Source organism: Pipistrellus hanaki, assembly GCF_964339955.1.
Source record: "Pipistrellus hanaki genome assembly, chromosome: 12".
Taxonomy (NCBI): domain Eukaryota; kingdom Metazoa; phylum Chordata; class Mammalia; order Chiroptera; family Vespertilionidae; genus Pipistrellus; species Pipistrellus hanaki.
Window position 1 is genome coordinate 40,332,310 of NC_140514.1, and position 18,095 is coordinate 40,350,404.

Genomic DNA, 18,095 nt, shown 5'->3' on the forward strand with positions numbered 1-18,095 from the left:
GGGCATGAATAATTCCTGCCTCATTGGGTGGTTTTGAGGGTTAAATGAGAAATGGTTCCGTTTGCTCCGAGTGTGGGGTCTGGCGCGGGTTTGGTGGGTTTGGTGCTTGGTCTGTGTCTGAATGTGTTCCCATCCACCGGTCTCTGTGTCTGTGTGGCTGTGACCCGTGGCGATCCGTGTTCCTGGGGCTCTCACTGTGGGGGGATTTTGTGTGTTCTGAGCAAGCGAATTTATTCACCTCTCCCCGGGGAGGTCTGTGGCCCCATTCCTCCCCCCGGGAGTGCAGTGGGGACTAGAGGTCATGATGGAAGGTGTATGGGGACACCATACAGAAGGGTCCCAGGCGCCTCTGGGCCAGTCCCGGTGAAGCTGCAGAGGAAGGAAGGGAGCAGAGGGAGATGGGACAGGTTGGCCATGGGCACTGGCTCTCCTGGAGTCCTGGAAAAGGCCAGAGGCCAGGGTGGGGCAGAGATGGGAGCAGGTGGCCTCCTCGGGGGGCATGGGCTCCTCTTGGGGTGTCGGCAGGAGGTGGGACGGAGTTAGCAATGAGGGGTGGGCGGCCCCTGCAGGCTGGTGAGGAAGACCTGGGCTGGGCTGAGCAGGCTGAGACTCGGCTCTCATTTAGTGGTGGCAGGTCCTGCCCTCCGGGGAGAGGAGGAGTCCCTCTGGTACTTGGGGATCGCAGAGAGAAAGCCAACCAGGAGAGAGGCCTCCATGTCGCCCAGCCCCCTGCCTGCCTTCCCTCCCTCCTCGCTAGAAGCTCCGCTCAGCACATTCCAGCTCCGGGCAGAGCCTAGTGAAGTGGGGAAGACGGCCCCCGCCCACGTGGGGGAGACGGCCGTGTAAATAAATAACTGAACTTGGCTGTGATTGGTGCGCGGGGAGAGGCCCCGGGAGAAGGGGCGATGCTCACGGAGGCTGGAGGAGCTGGGAACGTGGCCGAGGGACGGAGGGACGACTTTCAGATGGAGCCGTGCTCCCCGCCCCACGTGGGGGAAGGGGGTGGGGAACCCGGCACGCAGCAGCATCTCGAAGTCTCCGATTCTGTTCTCGGACCAGAGCTTACAGGGAGGGGGCTGAATTCAAGCGACCCCATCCCTCTGCGCGTTTTCCTGGGGTTGGCTGAGAGAGAGAGGGGGTTGGAGGACGGGAGGAGAAAGGCCTGCATTGGGATGCTGGCCTCCCGCTCCCCCGCCGTGTGCTCTGTGGGCCCATCGACAACGTCCGTGTCTGAGTCCGTTCCCCGGAAGGGGCCAGGTTGTGTGTGGAGTAATTCGAATGAGATGCTCCCACTGGCACGGTTGGCACGGAGCCTGGGACCTAGCAGGGGCCTGATAAACGGGCGGCCGCGGCAGCCGCGCCGTTAATTGTTCCTCCGAGTGGCACGCGGGCTGTGTGCGGGGTGGGTAGGTGGGCCGGGGGCTGGGGGCCGGGATGCAGGCCGGGCTTCTCTTGGCCTGGGCAGGGGAAGAACTGCGGGGTGCAGACGCCCGTGTTCCCATCGGGAGCCGTGACTCGGGACACTGGTCCTGGCCCTGCCTTGTCGCTTGGCCTGGAGAGGAGCCCGGCGGAGCTGCCCTCTGTCCCGGGGCTGATGCAGGGGTGGGCCCCGGGCCTCCCGGAACCTCCTCACCAGATAGATGGGAGCTTTGCTGTCCCTCCTGAGGCAGCTTGTCCCAGCCGAGGACCCCATGGCCATGGGGCACCAGGTTGGGGCAGCACCGGGGCACCTGTGAGAGACCTGGTAGAGGAGCACATCCCGTAAAACAGCGGTCACACACCCTAGAGAGCCCGAGCCGCTTTTCCGGGACCTCCGCCGCTTCCTCTGTGAGACAGAAGCAGCGCAGGACGCATTCTCCCAGAAACTAGCGAGAGGAGCGAGCAGCGCCCGCAGCCCACAGCATGCGCCCGGGGCGCACTGCGTTTCCGCTCGGGATCCTCGGGATCCGCGGGGACCGGAGTCTGTGACGGCCCCTCCTGGGAGGTGGGGGCGCTGGGTGTTCAGCCACAGGGAGGGGGGAGGGGGTAGAGCAGGACGTGCCCAGGGATGTCAGGAACTAAATCCAGGAGTGGAATGGGGGGCCATCCTCTCCCCACTCTGTTCTCCCGCCCTTCGCGTCCTGGGCATTGCAGCTTTCAGAGGCTCAGAGCTGGGAACTGGAGGTCATTGCTTCGGGGTCCTCGGCCTTTCCCAGGGATGGGAAGCCCTGATGGGGGGCAGAGGAGAAAGGGGGGGGTGCTTCTAGGAGAGGAGACAGTATCCCCAGTGGTGGTGGTGATGGGGAGGCCATCTGGACGGGGGGTATATAATCAGGCAGAGGGATGAGCCATCCTAGGGTGAGGGTGAGGGTGTGGGTGTTTGCATGGGGGTGCGCCAGGCTGGCACGGGGAGGGAGGCTTTGGGCCACAGCCAGTGTGGGCTTCCCGAAGTCTGTGTTCGGAGGTGGGCGCCGGAGGGAGGAGCAGGGCTGCCTAAGGCTAAGAGCCTGGTATTTAAAGCCAGGCGGGCGGCCCGGGGTCCCAGCTCCGCTGCTGCTTTCTCGCTGCGTCGCCCTTGGTAAGTTCCGTCCCTGGGCTTGCCTTGTTTTCTTATCTGCAGGCAGAGTGGGGGTGAAGGTTCACACGGTCGGGCTTCCTTTTTTCTTTGCAGACCGGAGGGGCTCTTGCTCCTCCAGCTCTTCCCGCGCCGGCCCTGGGGGAGGCTGGTGTTGGGGGTGGTGTGTGGACCCCAGAGGTGGGAGAGGAAGCCCCTGCACACCAGCTGCGGCTGGACCCCGGAGAGGCCGAGGATGCCGCTGGTATTACCATCGGGGACCCCTGCCAGGAGGAGGCGAGGTGCCCCGGGATCCCGGCCTGCCCGGGAGAGGCGGCGGGGCCTGGGCCGCTGGGCGGATGGACGCGGCTCCCTCCGCGGCGCCCCCGCCCCGGCTGGGCAGGTCCCGCCCCCGCGTGGCCGGCCGCGGGGATTGGCTGGCGCGCGCGCCGCCCTGCACCCTGCCCCGCGGGGAGGGGAGGGGAGGGGAGGGGAGGGGAGGGGAGCGGGCGGCAGCTGGCCGCCGCCTCTGCAGAGCCTCCCTCCGCGCGCCCGGCTCCCTCTCCCTCCGGCGGATAATGGGAGGCCCGCCGGCCCCGCGCACCGGGGGAGGCCGGCCGAGGTAGCGCAGGCCGGGCGGGGAGGCATAGGAGGAGGGCCAGGGGCCTCCGGGGCCTGGGGGGGAGGGGGGGAGAGGGAGCCGGGAAAACAAAAACACCCGGGAAGGCCCTCGCTCGCGCCCCTCCGCCGCGCGCCTGGGCGGCAGCTGGAGCAGGAAGATGGTCCCCGCGGTCCTTTCTTCTCCCCGAGCGGCCGCCCCCGCCCTCCGCCCTCCGCCGCCCCTGCAGCGGCGCGGGGGGTGCAGCCCGAGGACCGGAGCCGCTCCCGCTGTCAGCGCGGCTCACCCGCCTGTCTCTCTGGCTTCTCTTGCAGGTGGAGATAAAGGCTGGTGAAGGAGCCGGGCCCTGGGGACAAGGGGCCGCTGTCAAGGTACTTTGTGTGCGTGTGCTTGTGTGTGTGTGTGTGCGTGCGTGCGTGCGTGCGTGTGTGTGTGTGTGTGAGAGAGAGAGAGAGCGAGAGAGAAGGGGTGGGGGGAGAGGGAGAGGGAGGAGAGGCAGGATAAAAATAAAGGGTCTCCTCGGGTGATCCCTTAATCTCCCACTGTGTGTGCAGCAGCCGCCGAGGGGGAGGGGTGGCGGGGGGTGTGGGCGGCCAATGAATTCTCAGGCCTGTGTGTGGGTTTTGTTTGGATTCTTTCTGCTTTCTCAGCTGGATGCTTTGGGTGCAGTTGGGACTGGGCTTGTGGAGCTGTGTTGTGTGTGTGTTTTGTTTTGTTTTGTTTTGTGTGTGTGTGGTTTTTTTTGTGTGTGTTTTTTCTTTAAAGACATGCAACCCCTGGCGGTGTCTCTGGGAGCCTGTCCCTGGCACACTGTTGGTTTGCATCCAATCTGCAGAAGTCCCTGGGCGGGGTGGCGCGGGGTAAGAGGGAGGGTAAATGGTGCTCCTGAGCCTGAAGCTGATAGGGTGTCATTAGTCATGCTGCTGTCACCATGGAGATGGCTGGAGAGGAGAGGAGGTGGGGGGGGGGGTGAGGATATTTTGGGTAGGGTGGGGGCTGATGCAACCTCATGCCTGGGAAGCCGGCGGGAGGCTGGCTCGGTGTCTGTCTGGGGAGCCGAGACGGGAATGTTACCAGGTGAGTCGGCAGCAGGGAAGGGGCGCCGAGCTGGCTGTCTGAAGGTCAGGCTGAGGTATTTGGGACAGGGCAGGGTCTGGGACTGGGAGGCACAGGCGGACAGGGACCGGGATCCGTCCGTCGGGGCCGGGGGCCCGCGGAGAGTTTGGGATTATTACTCAGCATGTCCTCTGGTGGCCCACGGCGGAGGAGACAAAGCGGGTGGCCACTCCGTGGGGCTGTCTCTCAAGTTCGGAGCCGAGAGGCTGGGGGGCAGGTGGGCGGGGGCAGGACCAGATGGGACTTTCCTAAGGAGGGAGGGCGCCCACACTAGCCGGTCTCCACCCCGCCTTCCCCGCGGGCCCCCGGAGCCTGTGGGGAGCCGGGGAGGGGGGGGGGGCGGGCGGGATCTGGTTGCTTGGGCAGCAGGTGGATGATCTACTTTGTCCCCAGGTGCTCCGCCCTGGAAGCACGCCGCCCGCTTCCTGGGAAAGCTGTGGGAAGCTGCGCGGAGGTGCCGCCTCCCTGCCTGGGTGGGGACGCGGGCAGGGAGGGGCTCTGCCTCCCGCGTGGGGTGGGGGCTCCTGGGCGAGGCGGTGGGGTGGGTCAGAAGCCGCGGTGGTTCCTGGGCTTCTTCCCAAGGAACTTGAGGCAAGGAAGTCCTGGGGGGAGGAGGGGGAAGAGTTTTTGGTTCTGGAGCAGCTTCTGGGGGACGGAGACGGGCCAGGTGGCACTGGCTCCGCTGGGGACTGGGCCTGCCTCGGGGAGGCTGGGAGGCGTGGGTGATCCTGGGACCAGACCGTGGGAGGCCCCTGAGGCGAGCGGAGGGTGGCTGATTCTGGCGGTGATGCCGTGGGTGGGGAGGAGAAAGCGTGAGCTCATCCCCAGGTCCCACCTCCACTTCCTCCCCTGGCCCGGCGCTGCGGATGGGGACGGTGCTTTGAGGTCTGTGGCCTGGCGTGCACCTGTCCGGCCCCCGCCCTGGGGAGAGCAGGGCCAGGGGGTGAGGACAGATGGGCTCCGGGAGGCGGCCACTCCCTCCCCCTCGGTGGCACTCAGCCCTCTCAGCCGGAGCTTCCCTCTCTGCTGGGAGGACGGACTGCTGGCAGGTTTGTTTACTCCTGGAGGCGCCCCCTCCCTCCTCCCTCCCTCCCGCCTGGCCTCCCAGTGGCTTCTCTTTCCCAGTGTGCTCTCCATTTCTCCCTGCTGCATTCTGCGGGCCTGGCACCGCGGCCTTAATGTCTTAATGTTGTGGGCATGGAGCAGGGCTGCTTGGAAAACCAGAGAAAGCCCTGCGCATGCATCTGTCTTTCCCGCTTCCCAGGGTGGAGCCCGCGCTGGCTGTGTTTTCAAAGCTCCGAGGTGGGGTCTGTGCTTGTGTCTGTGGAGTTCTGTGTCATTGGAGAACCGCCGGTTTTCTCTCGCGGCCCGCCTTGGGCACTGCCGGCGAGCACGGGGATCTGAGCCCCCTTCCTGACTGTCCTTGGGTGACCGGTTTGGTGCCCTGGAGGAGGAGGCAGCGTGGCCACATCCTCCTTGTCCATCTGCTGTGTGAGCTCATGCTGAGGTCAGACCAAGACTCCGTGAGACGCCCCCCCCCCCCCCTTGTCCTGTGCCCCAGCCTGTCCCGTGGGATGGGTGCAGGCCGGGGGAGTCCCAGGGGTGACGGGCGTTTGGGAGCCAGTGGGAATACGCTCACCTGGGTGTGCGGTGTCCTGCCAGGGTTTCAAGAAGATGCATGATGTTGTAGGGTGTGCAGAGTTGAGCTTGATCAACGCAAGTTGTCCCTGACTGGGCTGTCGGGGGTGTGACGTGTCTACCCATGATACGGGAAGGAACACGCCAGAGCACACGCTGCGGCTGCCGCCGCCTCCTTGGCAGCCCGGGCGGGAGCGAGTGCCCAGCGCCGAGAGCACCGTGCCGCCCGGCTCCGGGCTCCCACGCTGCTCCCGCGCGCTGCCCCCTGGGAATCCTCAGTTGGCCGGAGACGTCTGGAAACTATTTTGGGACGGTGCCCGGGATCTCTGCCTTGGGTCCCTGCCTCTGACCGCTGCAGAAATGCCCCTTGGTCGAGGAGCCACCATCCTCGACTTTTACACACACTGTACGTGACTCCTCCTTAGTCTCTGGCCCGCTTGGCCTGCTCCTCCCTTGATCTCGGAGGTGAACCTGGGGAGATACCAGGGTGGCAGGTGAGCATGTCAGGCTGGAGCGGGGAAACCAGCCAACCAGGAGGATTTACGAGTTTGAGGACAGAGAGGGAGAGGGAGGGCTTCCTAATGATAACAAGAACTGGGGTTGGAGTCCCAGGGCGCAGCTCCTCCTCCCTGGTGACTGAACTGGTAACTCCTGAATGTCCTGGGGGGGAGAGGACTGGACAGGATGGACGGGGGGGTGGGCCCCGGGGAGCCTTCTGCACACCCCGAGTGCCCACGGGCTCCTGCAGCCCTCCCTCCCGCTGGCTCGCCGCGGAGGGCCCGGCCCGGGCTCCGGCCAGCTGCAGAGGGACGATTCTGCTGGACATGGTCTTTGTAAAGGTCTTGCCAGGTCCCCTCCCGTTCCCGCCCCCTCCCCGCACGTGGTCCCGCTGGCCGGGGTGTGGGCGGGGGTGTGGGCAGGGCTCGGGTCTGGCTCAGCTTTGGCTCTCCCAGCCCTCTCCGGTCCTCTCCCCCCCTGACCTCGCAGGCCTTGCTTCCTCTCTCACTTGAGCATCTGGCAGGCAGCCGAGGACTCCCCCTTTGTTCCCAGCACGTCTGCGGCGTCGGAGGCGGCCGCGGCTTCCTCGCGGGCCCGTGTAGGCTGCCGCTAGGTAGCTGGGGAGCAGGGGTGGCTCAGACAGCTAGCATCTAGGACTGTGGCCCCATTCACTTTCTCTCCCTTTCTCCCTGCCTTTGTCTCCCCACACTTACCGGACATGTCCTGTGTCCCAGGGACAGTGCTGGGTCCTGGAAAATAAGAGAAATCGTTGTTATCGGGTCTTCACAGCATCCCTAGAAGCAAGAGACGCTGGCTAAATCCCCTAAGCTCGTCAGTCCGTGTGGGCACACCAGCATGGGCAGTGTCTGCGTGTCATCCAGGGAAGGCTATGGGATCAGCGTTTGGGGATCGGCAGCCCGCCCCCTCGCCCCCAGCCGTGCCTGGTGCTGTGCCTGGTGTTGTGCCTGGTGCTGTGCCTTTGCTTGTATCCCTGGCTCAGGGGACCCCAAGGGGCTTTGAGGGAAGAGTCCACATGCCAGCCACATTTTCAATAAACTGGCATCTCTGGGATCTGGCAATTACAGATGAGACTCGTGGGGTGAGAAGCGGGGCAGCTGGGAAGGGAGCATAGTTTTGAAGGGAAAGTGTTGGCTTCACACGTGCTGGGTTCGAGGCTCAGATAAGGCTGGAGAGGAACACGGTGGGCACGTCCCCTGGAGCCCACGGCGGCCTTCTGCGCGGTGGGCGGCCCTGGGCCCCGCAGCCGGGCCGCGCGGGAGCGGGAACTCGGCGGCGGCAAGGAGGGCGAGAAAGGGCAGCCGTCCTGTCTCTTTTCTCTCTGTTCCCAAACCTGCGACTTGGGATCTGTCCTTGGCTGCGAGGGAGCCCCTTACTGTCCCTGGTCTTCCGTTTCCTCAGTAGAAGGAAGGGGTTGCCTTCCAGAGTTAGTTCTTCTCAGACTGCACGTGGCAGGTGGTGGTGTTGTGTTTCTTAATTCCCAGAAGGTTGCAGGGTGACACACGGCCCCGCCTCGTACACGTAGTTCACGGCTTGCACCGCGGCGGCCCGAGCGCTCAGCACGCCCGGACGGCCTGGGAGCGGGAGGAGGCGCCGGGCGCCAGGCAGCTCAAGGGGCTGTTCCCCGTCTGTGTGCGGGGGATGGGGGAGCACAGCGCACGGCCACACCCGCACAGCGTTTCCTTAGAGGGGCTCCGGTCTGACCGCGCCACCCCTTCCCGGACACCACTCTCCCTCCCTCCGGTCCTGTCCGTGCTGGGGACAGAGCAGCGCTGGGAAGAGCAGAGGTCTTGCCGTCCCCACGGCTCTGTCCCACGTCCCTCAGAGGAGTTTCTTGCGACTCAGTTTCTTAGGGAAGGAGGCCCCGTCGGCCCTTAGACCTCTGCATGTCTCCCGTCGTGATGGAGAAGCGTCAGGACCCGCGCAGCCCCCTGACGGGCAGGACTGGGTGTGTGTGTGTGTGTGTGTGTGTGTGTGAACTGCATGACGTAGAGGAAGGGGACAGTTAGGGGGAGGCCTGTGTGTGTGTGTGTGTGTTGTGTGTGTGTGTGAACTGCATGACGTAGAGGAAGGGGACGGTTAGGGGGAGGCCTGTGTGTGTGTGTGTGTGTGTGTGTGTGTGTGAACTGCATGACGTAGAGGAAGGGGACGGTTAGGGGGAGGCCTGTGTGTGTGTGTGTGTGTGTGTGTGTGTGAACTGCATGACGTAGAGGAAGGGGACGGTTAGGGGGAGGCGGGTTCTCAGGCAGGTGCTGGCGTGCCGTGGGCCTGCTAGATGCCGAGGCTTCCCCTTCAGTGGCTCCCGGTGAGCTAGAGGCAGAGGCGGATCACAAACCGTCCGGTGTCTGTCAGGACGGGCATCGCGGTGCTTTTGATGGTGTGAGTTTGAGCATCTTCTTCCTATGTTACCTCCCGTAGGAAGGATCCTTGGGGGGAGGTAACAAAATAAGATCCTTCCGCTGGCGGATCTTATTTAAGATGCTAACGATTAGACAAAACAACAACACAACAACCTTAATTTCCTTCCACCCGGCTACCGCACCTTAGAGGAGAGCAGGGGGCGGGTGGGCAAGGGCAGGTAGCAGACTTGCCGCAGAAGGAGTCCTGAAGAGGCAGACGTCCCACGTACGAGAGGGTCCAGAGTCAGGCCTGGCTCCCTCCGTGGCCTGGAACTCTGCCCTTGGTGCTTAAGTAATTGGATTTCTCAGCCCCGCCTCCCGGCATTTCTTCGTTGTAATCCTAACCCCATGGGCTTTGCGGAGGGAAACAAAGACATTGAAAGGGTTTGCGACTTGTCCCTGACAGCGAGCTCCTAGACTCCCGGTCCTGTTGACTGTGTTTTCCCCCGCTTTGCTTTCTCTGAAGCACCGATACCCACCCCCACCCCCCAGGACCCCCTCCTCTCAGGCTGCGCCTCGGTCCCCGCCCTGCTAAGCCGATAGAGTTTATAGAAGCAGCCAGTTCCTGCCAGTCCACCTAACTGAGCCTTAGGAAGGCCCTCTCTGGTCCTGCAGAGGAGGAAGAACTAGAGAGAGGCAGACGCCCAGGTGGATTCGGGCTGAGGGCCAGGCTGGGTCCCAGACAGACCTTCTCTACCCCACCCTCTCCTTTGGGGGGACCCCTGAGCCAAGTCACGTCTCTGCTGGCTTGAATAAATTTGGGGTGGGCTGCAGAGGGTTCCCCCTGACTGCACCAGGCTCTGTTGGACCCAGAGAGGGAACACTGTGCCTTCCCAGTTCGGTTCATTGTGGCCCTCCATACCGCTCGGGGGGACACGGGAATGGATTTCCAGGGGAGTGTGGGGTCCCGGCACTATGACCCCTCTCTCTCCTCTCTCTGGGCTCTCAGCCCATCCCCCCTCTCTCTCCTCTCGCTTTGAGCTTGGCTACGTTCTGGGCTGAGCAGGACGTCCTCTGAGGGCCTGCTTTGTGGGATGCGGGCCAAGGGCTCCTCGGGTCAGAGTCGCCCGGAAGTGTGTGACATGCCGCGGGGCTGCGGGGCCGGGAGAGCCGCCGTGGCGCCAGGCCCGGGCTCCCGTCACACAGCCGGGCAGAGGGGTGCAGGGTGAGGGCGGTGTGGAGACCAGGGGTTCGTGTTGGGAGCCGCGGGCAGGTGGGCCGTGGGGCACCCACCCCCTCCCGGGCCCTGCCCCCTGGTCCCGGGCCAGGTCCTACCTGAGGATGGAGCTCTGCCGACCTCTGCCCTGTGGGCTGTCTTCCCACTATTATTCCTCCTCGGTTTCCTGTTTTCTGGCTGTGGGTTCCCAGTGGTGTCATTTGGGCCCTGGGTAGTAGTTAGGGCTTAGCTCTGGGGTTGTGTGGTTGGAGCGGTGTGTGTCTTGGGGTTGTCCTGGCAAGTGGTCCAGAGCAGCCCCGACACCGCTGGGACCAGAGCCCGCCCCCTCGCTCTCAGAGGCGGCTTCCTCTCCCGAGGGCGTGTCCCCCACAGGGTCTCTGTCTGGGAAGAGAAATGGGGAGGAGGACCGGGTGGTTGCTTCAGTCCTGAACACAAGCTCCCACCCCACCGCCTCCACCAGCCGGCAGGGACCCCGCCAGCTTCCCTGGAGCGTTCCCGGCGGCCAGGCCCTCTGGTTCCACTGGTTGAGCGGTTCTCGGTCCCGCTGCATCTGAAAATCACCAGGGAGTTTTTAAAAAAAGAGCGTGCTCCTGCCTGGGCCCACACCCCAGAGAGGGGGATGTGATTGGTCCAGGGCGGAGGTGGGCCGCACCTTCTCCGGGGCTCCCCGGGGGCGGGAATGGCCTTCGGGGTGAGAAGTCGCTGCCCTCGTGCCTGGGTTCGCCGTAGACTCTTTTCTCATCCACTGATCATCTTAGTGGTCATCCATCCCAAGTCTGGAAACATGGAGACAGCGAGGTGTGTCAGGCACAGTGCTGGGTTGAACGTTCTGTTCCACGGGATTGACCCGCGAGCTCAGATTTATTCAGTCCAGAATGTGAGGGCAGGTCTGTCGCAGATGACAGAAGCCCCGTGTTCTCCTCTCGGTTTTTAATGATGAGAAAACGGGGCACCCCCTGTGTACAGCTCGGTGAGTTTCCAGAGTAAGCACGCCCGTGTCGCCAGCACCGGGGTGAGGAAACGAGGGCCCTCACGCCGTGCCCGGAGCCCAGCCTTCCCGCGGGCTTCGGGCTAAGCCCGGTCCGGCCACGCCCCGCACAGCCGTGTGTGCTGGTCCGGGGCCCGGGCCTTCAGCCTGGCCCCCGCCAGGAATATCCTCCCACACGCGCGGGCGTCTCTCACAGCTGAGCCGGTGTCGCCGATGTGTCCGGTGCGGGACGGGGATCCTGCCAGCCCTGCCTGGTGTCCCCTCTCCCCGTCACCGTTAATCCTCTTCCACCTTGGCCTTTGGCTTACAGCCCTCTTGGCAAAATCCAGACATCTGTTTTTTTTTTGTTTTGTTTTTTTCTTTTTGGCTTTTTGTTCTCTCTTTTGAGTCTGCAGATAGGACACGTTCTGTGGAAACAGAAATGGGCAGAGGGGAAGGAGTTTGCCCGGCGTTCACAACCCAGTTAACTGCCGGTACCCAGAGCATCTCTCAGGACGTGGTTCTCTGCATGCGTGCCCTTGTCCTGTGCTGGGTATAAAAATGGCGTCATGCTGCCAAAACCAGTTTGGCTCCGTGGATAGAGCGTCGGTCTGCGGACTGAAAGGTCCCAGGTTCGATTCCGGTCAAGGGCATGTACGTTGGTTGCGGGCACATCTCCAGTGGGGGGTGTGCAGGAGGCAGCTGATGGATGATTCCCTCTCATGGATGTTTCTAACTCGCCCTCTCTCTTCCTCTCTGTAAAAAATTAATAAAATATTTTTAAAAAAATGGTGTCGTGCCGCGTGGGGGCCTGCTCTCCCCACACAGTGACCAGCTGCGATGCTCTCGGGGGGGCGCTCACTATGTGTGGGGTGCAGGGCGGCAGCGTTGCCATTGTCCGCTTCCTTAGGCCTCACGACGGCATGGTTTGAAGATGGAATAATATTTTTCTTTGCCTCTTATTAAGATGAGTTGTGCTAATGCACTTCTTAATATTGAACTATCTTTGCATTCTTTGAATATACCATCATTGATAATGGGGTATTTTTAAAAATATATTTTATTGATTTTTTACAGAGAGGAAGGGAGAGGAATAGAGAGCTAGAAATGTCGATGAGAGAGAATCATTGATCAACTGCCTCCTGCACACCCCCCACCGGGGATGTGCCCGCAACCAAAGTACATGCCCTTGACCGGAATCAAACCCAGGACCTTCCAGTCCGCAGGCCGACGCTCTATCCCACTGAGCCAAACCAGTTTCGGCTATTTTTTTAAAAAATTTATTTCAGAGATGAAGGGAGAGGGAGAGATAGAAATATCATTGATGAGAGAAAAATCATTGATTGGCTGCCTCCTGCATGCCCCCTCCTGGGGATTCAGCTGCCACCTGGGCATATGCCCTCAACTGGAATGGAGCCCAGGACCCTTTAGTCTGCAGGCCTACACTCTAACCACTGAGCCAAACCAGCTTGGGCCAGGGTACTTTTTTTAAACATGCCGTTTAATGTGAACTATTAATTGGGAGTTTTGCATCTATATTTGTTCATGAGATTGGCCTATAATTTCCCTTTTGTGTTTTCATTGTCAGATGTTGGTATTATTGTAGAATAATAGTAACTTCATATAACGGATGGTGAAGCTTTGGTTCTTTGTACTTTGGGGCAATTTAAATAATACCGTTTAAGTAATAATTTTATTCCATTGGGATTGAAAAAAAGTCTGCTGGTGAACCTGTCTGAGCCTGGTTCTTTTCTGAGGGACGGGTCATTGAGCTTTCTGAGCTGTTTGTCCTATGGCTGCTGGTATAAAATATTTCCTTTGTGTTTCCCTTGAAAACAAGCTGTTTTCAAACTTATTAGACTAATATGTCTATAGTTATTCCTTTTCAATTCTCTTAGTATCTGATTTTTTTCACTTTCCCACTTTCTAATGTTATGTATTAATTTTCCCCCTCTTTCTTTCATTAGCTTTGCCCGAGTTCCGTGTAATTTAAAAGTGCCCAGGTGTGTCAGTTGTGCCTTCTGTTTTCCAAAGCGTTACTTTCTGCTTTGTGTTCATTGTATTTTCCTTGGGTTCACCTTGGGGTGTGCTTTTTCTAGGTTCTCAGGTGGATCCTTAGAACACTTTTCCCTAAATTTTTCTTCTTTGATCACAAACACATTTAAAAATAGCGATTTTTTTGTCTATGTTCTCCTGTGGCCTCAGTGCCCCGGGTTTGACATGTGATGTGCGCTAGAGCGCTTGGAAGGTGCTGGTCAACTTAGAAACCAATCGCAATATTCTTCCTTCTTTATCTTCCAAAATGGAAAAGAAAATTTTGGACTTTAAATAAAATACTTGCCCATTTAAAGAAATCAAACAATATAAAAGTTTATAAATTGGAAACTGAAACCCCCCCCCTTTCTTCTCCATCTCAGTGTAATCTCTGTGAACAACTTGTACATATCGTTACAGACTTTAAAGTATGTGAACTTACTATCTTTCCCACACAAATGTGTTCGTACCATACTTTTCAGGTTTGGTATTCTTTTTCCTGCTCATTACTATGTGGAGGACATCTTTCCATGTCAGTGCATCTGTCTTGGCCTTTTAAACGGCTATGGAGTCTTTCGTTTTATAAGTTTATTGTAATTTGTTTCCTGTTGATGGACATTTACAGTTTCTGTATTTTGCAATTTTAAATGATGTGTGGTAGTTTATAAAATTTTTTGGTTATTTGTTTAAATATTTGTGTGGGACAAAATCATACAAATGAAATTTCAGTTGACATTATCAAATTACCCCCCAAAAGGTAATCTGATAATATCAATTAAATTTACTGTCCCACCTACCCTCAATGAGGTATTACCAGCTTTTAATTTTTGCCAATTTGGTAGTGAAAAGGTTAGCTCCTATTATTTTAACTTATTTTATTAGTGAATTTGAGAATGTTTTAACTGTTAACCACTTTTGCATTTATTCTGTGTATCACATATTACATATATTACCCACTTTTAATTAGACTGAATTTTAATGGTTCATAAAGTTCTCATATATTATCAGTATTAACTCCTCTTCTATGTTGGAAAAATTGTGGCCTCTCATTTTTCTTTTCTTGTGTCTGTCATTTTGAAATTTGATTTTTATGCAATTGGAATTCATCAGTATTTTGGCACCCAAGTTTTCCACTTTGTAGTTTTATTTTAGATATGTAGAACTCCAAGCTGGGAGTTATTTTGTATATAGTATAAGAGAGGGATTAAATTTTCCCCAAATACAAGGCCTATTATGTCCAGACTATTAATCGTTTCCAAAAAGGTTTATAATTCTATGTTAAGCATTTTATAATTATGCATATATTCATGTTTTTTTTTAGGGCTTTTCCTCTTTTCTGTTGAATTATTTGTCTGATTCTATGTCAGTATTTCATTGTTTTAATTACTACAGTTTTTATATAATAGTTTGATTTTTTAAAAACCCTAAAAAACTCATTATTTCCATAGCTTTTTTTTTTTTTTTTTTTTTTTTTTTTGCTTTTCTTTTTCACTTCCTTTCCCAAATAAGCTTTTAGACAGCTTGTCAAGTTCTATGAAAAATGTTTGGATTTTTCAAGTGGAATCACATGGAATTTATAGATTATTTGGGCAGAATGGGCAGCTCTGTAATGAGTTTCCCATCTGGGAAATGGGAAGTATATCTTTCTGTTCATTCCAGTCTTTGTGTGTGTCCGTCAAAGTTCTTTTCACACGTGTCTTACATGTCTCCTTACACTCCTTGCTGGGACAGTTGCAGGTTTTGTTGTGGCTGCAGTCACTGGTGTCTTTCCTGTGGCATTTTCTAACTGGGGCTGCAGGGCAGTAGAAATCCTCTGGGTTTTGTCCGATGCTCGGTGACGCCAGCTCTGGGCTCAGGCAGCCCCTTCTCCCTCAGTGCACACGTGTCCTGTCGGTACCTCCGTAGCAACACTCGAGGAGCCGGTGTGCGTTCCGAGTTGGTGAGATGCTCATCTTACTCACGTTCATTCCCCGGTGTCTGGCACAAAGCCTAGGATGCAGTAAACCCTTTTAATAAATGCTGTGGCATCAGATTGATGAGAGAGAGGGGGGGGGAGGGGTAAGTATTCACCTCCACAATGTGACATCCTAGGCCAGTGATCGGCAAACTCATTAGTCAACAGAGCCAAACATCAACAGTACAACGATTGAAATTCCTTTGGAGAGCCAAATTTTTTAAACTTGAACTTCTTCTAATGCCACTTCTTCAAAATAGACTCGCCCAGGCCGTGGTATTTTGTGGAAGAGCCACACTCAAGGGGCCAAAGAGCGGCATGTGGCTCGTGAGTTTGCCGACCACGGCCCTAGGCCCCAGCAAGGAGCAGAGTCTCAAGCAGCCCTGGGGCTGTGAGCCGGCCGGGCGCAGAGGTGGGGCACCTGCCTGCTCCCACAGTGAAAAGAAGGCCCTGGCACTGCCCACAGCAGACACCAGGGAGGAGCCCTCTGATCCGATACCTCTAATTACCCTGGGACTGGCGGCCCACTGGTCATTAACCCTCATTAGTGCTAACTAGTAGGGAGAGCTGCCTTCCCGGTTCCCAGACGCCGCAGCAGGGCACGGGCACCTGCGGCTGCGCTTCGGGGACGAGGCGTCGCCAGGTCTGAGTGGAGCTCGGAAGACCCCCGGCTGCCGGCGTGGGCTCCAGGTCTGTGGGCTCCAGGTCTGTGGGCTCCAGGTCTGTGGGCTCCAGGTCTGTGGGCTCCAGGTCTGTGGGCTGGTTGTCTTCCTCCTCCAGGGGGGCGGCTTCCTCCTTCTCCCCTCTCTTCTCCAGAGTCCGTGGCCTCCCCACCCCCCGGGGACTGTCTAGTGGCCTTTGTTCCTCTCCGTGTGCTAATCCTCCTCGTCGTGTTTGCGTTTTGTGCTGGTGCCTGTAACTGGGGAATGAAAGACCCTATTTCTCGAAGGAGCTGCCCTCCTGCCCTCCTGCCGGTCCCGGTCTCTGCTGCCACAGAGCTGGGCGGGAGATGGAGATCTCTCCCTGCCCGGGAAGGCTGGGTCCACCGGGGCCCATGCACAAGGAGCCCGCTCATCTCTGAGGCGTGGGGGCTCCAGGCCTGCAGGTGTGAGGGGCCCTGTGCTCTTACGCAGCGGCCAGGAGTCCTGCCTGGAAAGAAGGTGGGGAGAGGAGGTGCACTTGGCTTGTGCGCGTTAAGGGAAATGCCAGCCAGGTGGGCTGGGGCGCTTCCCAGACACTCTGTATTCATCCTCGGTCCTCCATCCTGGTTCAGAGTGTCCCTGGGCTGTGCTTGGGGCCACGAACGGAGCCATTGAGCCGCGGTCCGTGCTCCTCTCTCCTTCGGTGCTCGGGGCTGCAGAGGAGTGGAAACACTTCCCCTGGCTCCTCTGCTGGTTCACTCACACCTGCCAGGGAGATAGCGGAGCCAAGGATATATATACACCCAAGGGGTCGGGCCCCCACCCCATCCGTGTCTCACTCCCTCTCCCAGTGCCCACGGGGCCTGGGGAAGCAGCCCCGGGCCGGGGAGCGTCCCTGCGGGCCCCGCCTGCGGAGTGCCAAGCCCCGGGCCCCTCCTGGCAGCCCGGCGGCACCTCCGCCAGCTCCGGAGGAGCCGCCCCTCAGGGCGCCCAGCAGACACTGACAGATGGGCCTCTGCGACCCCGTGGAGGGGTTCCGAGTGACTTTCCCGGCGCGGAGCGCGCTCTGGCCGTGGCGCCGCGGTGCTGGCTGCTCGGGGCGGGTGCCAGCTCACCTGGTGGAGAAAGCCTGTCCCACGCGGCCTCCCCGTGCACCTGCCGCCCTCTTCCAAAGCCCAGGCCAGCCTGTGAGTGCACACAGCGGGGGTGGGGAGGTGGGCGGACTGCTGCCCCCTGCCAGCTCGGAAGACCTCCGTTCACCCAGTTGGTGAGCCAGCTGGCTTTCTCCTTTCCTGCGTCCGCCCTCAGCCTCACAGGGTCATTGGGGGGCTCTCCGAGGGCAGTCCCCGCACAGGCACAGGCACAGGCACAGGGTTGGTCTCGGGGGTGGGACCTGAGTGTCTGCATCTGTAGCCAGCAGCCTGCAGGGGGTTCCTCTGTCCGCCGGCGTGTGGGAGCTGGTGTTCTGTAGAGTGATAATGTAACAGAGGCTCCCAGTGCTTGACGGGGACGGAGAAGACACGCCCTTCCGTACTGCGTGGTTGTGAAAAGGCCAGGCGTGGTGTAGACACCTGTGCGAAGCCAAGACGGACTAAATATAAAGGCTGCTAAGTTTCAGATAAGATCAAACTCTAGGAAATAGTTAAATTTCGTTGTTGTGTATTACAAAGAATGCAAATTTAGCCCTAAAGGGTTTGGCTCAGTGGATAGAGCATCGGCCTGTGGACTGAAAGGTCCCAGGTCTGATTCTGGTCAAGGGCATGCACCTCGGTTGCGGGCCCAAGTAGGGAGTGTGCAGGAGGCAGCTGGTTGATCTTTCTCTCTCAATGATGTTTCTAACTCTCTATACTTCTCCCTTCCTCTCTGTAAAAAATCAATAAAATATATATATATTTTTAAAAAGAATGCAAATTCACTGTGGAAAAATCAGGAAGTTCACATGAGCAATTAGAGAACATAAGACGTCTATAATCTTATCACAGAGAACTCCTGTTGATATTTCGGTCTTTCTAAAATAATTATATAATTTTACATTTTAAAAGTCTATTGATTTTTCTCTCCTGGTTATCAAAAGAGCACACTTATATTAAAGCCTTTTAATTGGTATAAAACTGGCATGAAGTGTTTTGATTGGCAAATCCTTTACAGTTCTGTTAATTTGCGATCTTCATTTCTTTGTGAATATATTTTGATTTTGCTTTGCCTGCTTTTCTTCTGTGAGATTTTTTTTTTTAATATGAATTCATAAGAGCTTCATATATTGGTCCTATTGACTGTTTACCAGACCTTGACAGATACTACCGATGTCCTTCACTTTTTTAACGTTTGGTTTTATTTTGCCAGATTTTTTTTTTTTTTTATATGTTCATATGATCAAATCGAGTTCTAATCCTTGAGCAAGTTGATTTTTTTGTTTTGTAGGAAACAGGTTCTGCTTTTGTAAATGTCAGGGGACAGTGACAGACTAGACCAGTGCATCTCATGCTTTAACATCCACCCAT

At 57.7% G+C, this 18,095-nt stretch overlaps 1 protein-coding gene across 6 annotated transcripts in view; it reads left to right on the plus strand.

The window, feature by feature from the left end:
* Positions 1 to 18,095, plus strand: part of TET3 (tet methylcytosine dioxygenase 3) — a 93,236-nt gene that overhangs the window by 13,260 nt on the left and 61,881 nt on the right. For 4 of the 6 annotated variants that reach the window (XM_084901264.1, XM_084901262.1, XM_084901263.1 and 1 more), the window contains one exon: positions 3,467 to 3,523. In XM_084901264.1, the coding sequence (XP_084757390.1) occupies positions 3,467 to 3,523 (57 nt within the window). Of the gene's footprint in view, positions 1 to 3,080; positions 3,156 to 3,466; positions 3,524 to 4,192; positions 4,230 to 18,095 lie in introns of those variants that run through there. The other 2 variants (XM_084901265.1, XM_084901266.1) reach the window with 2 other exon arrangements.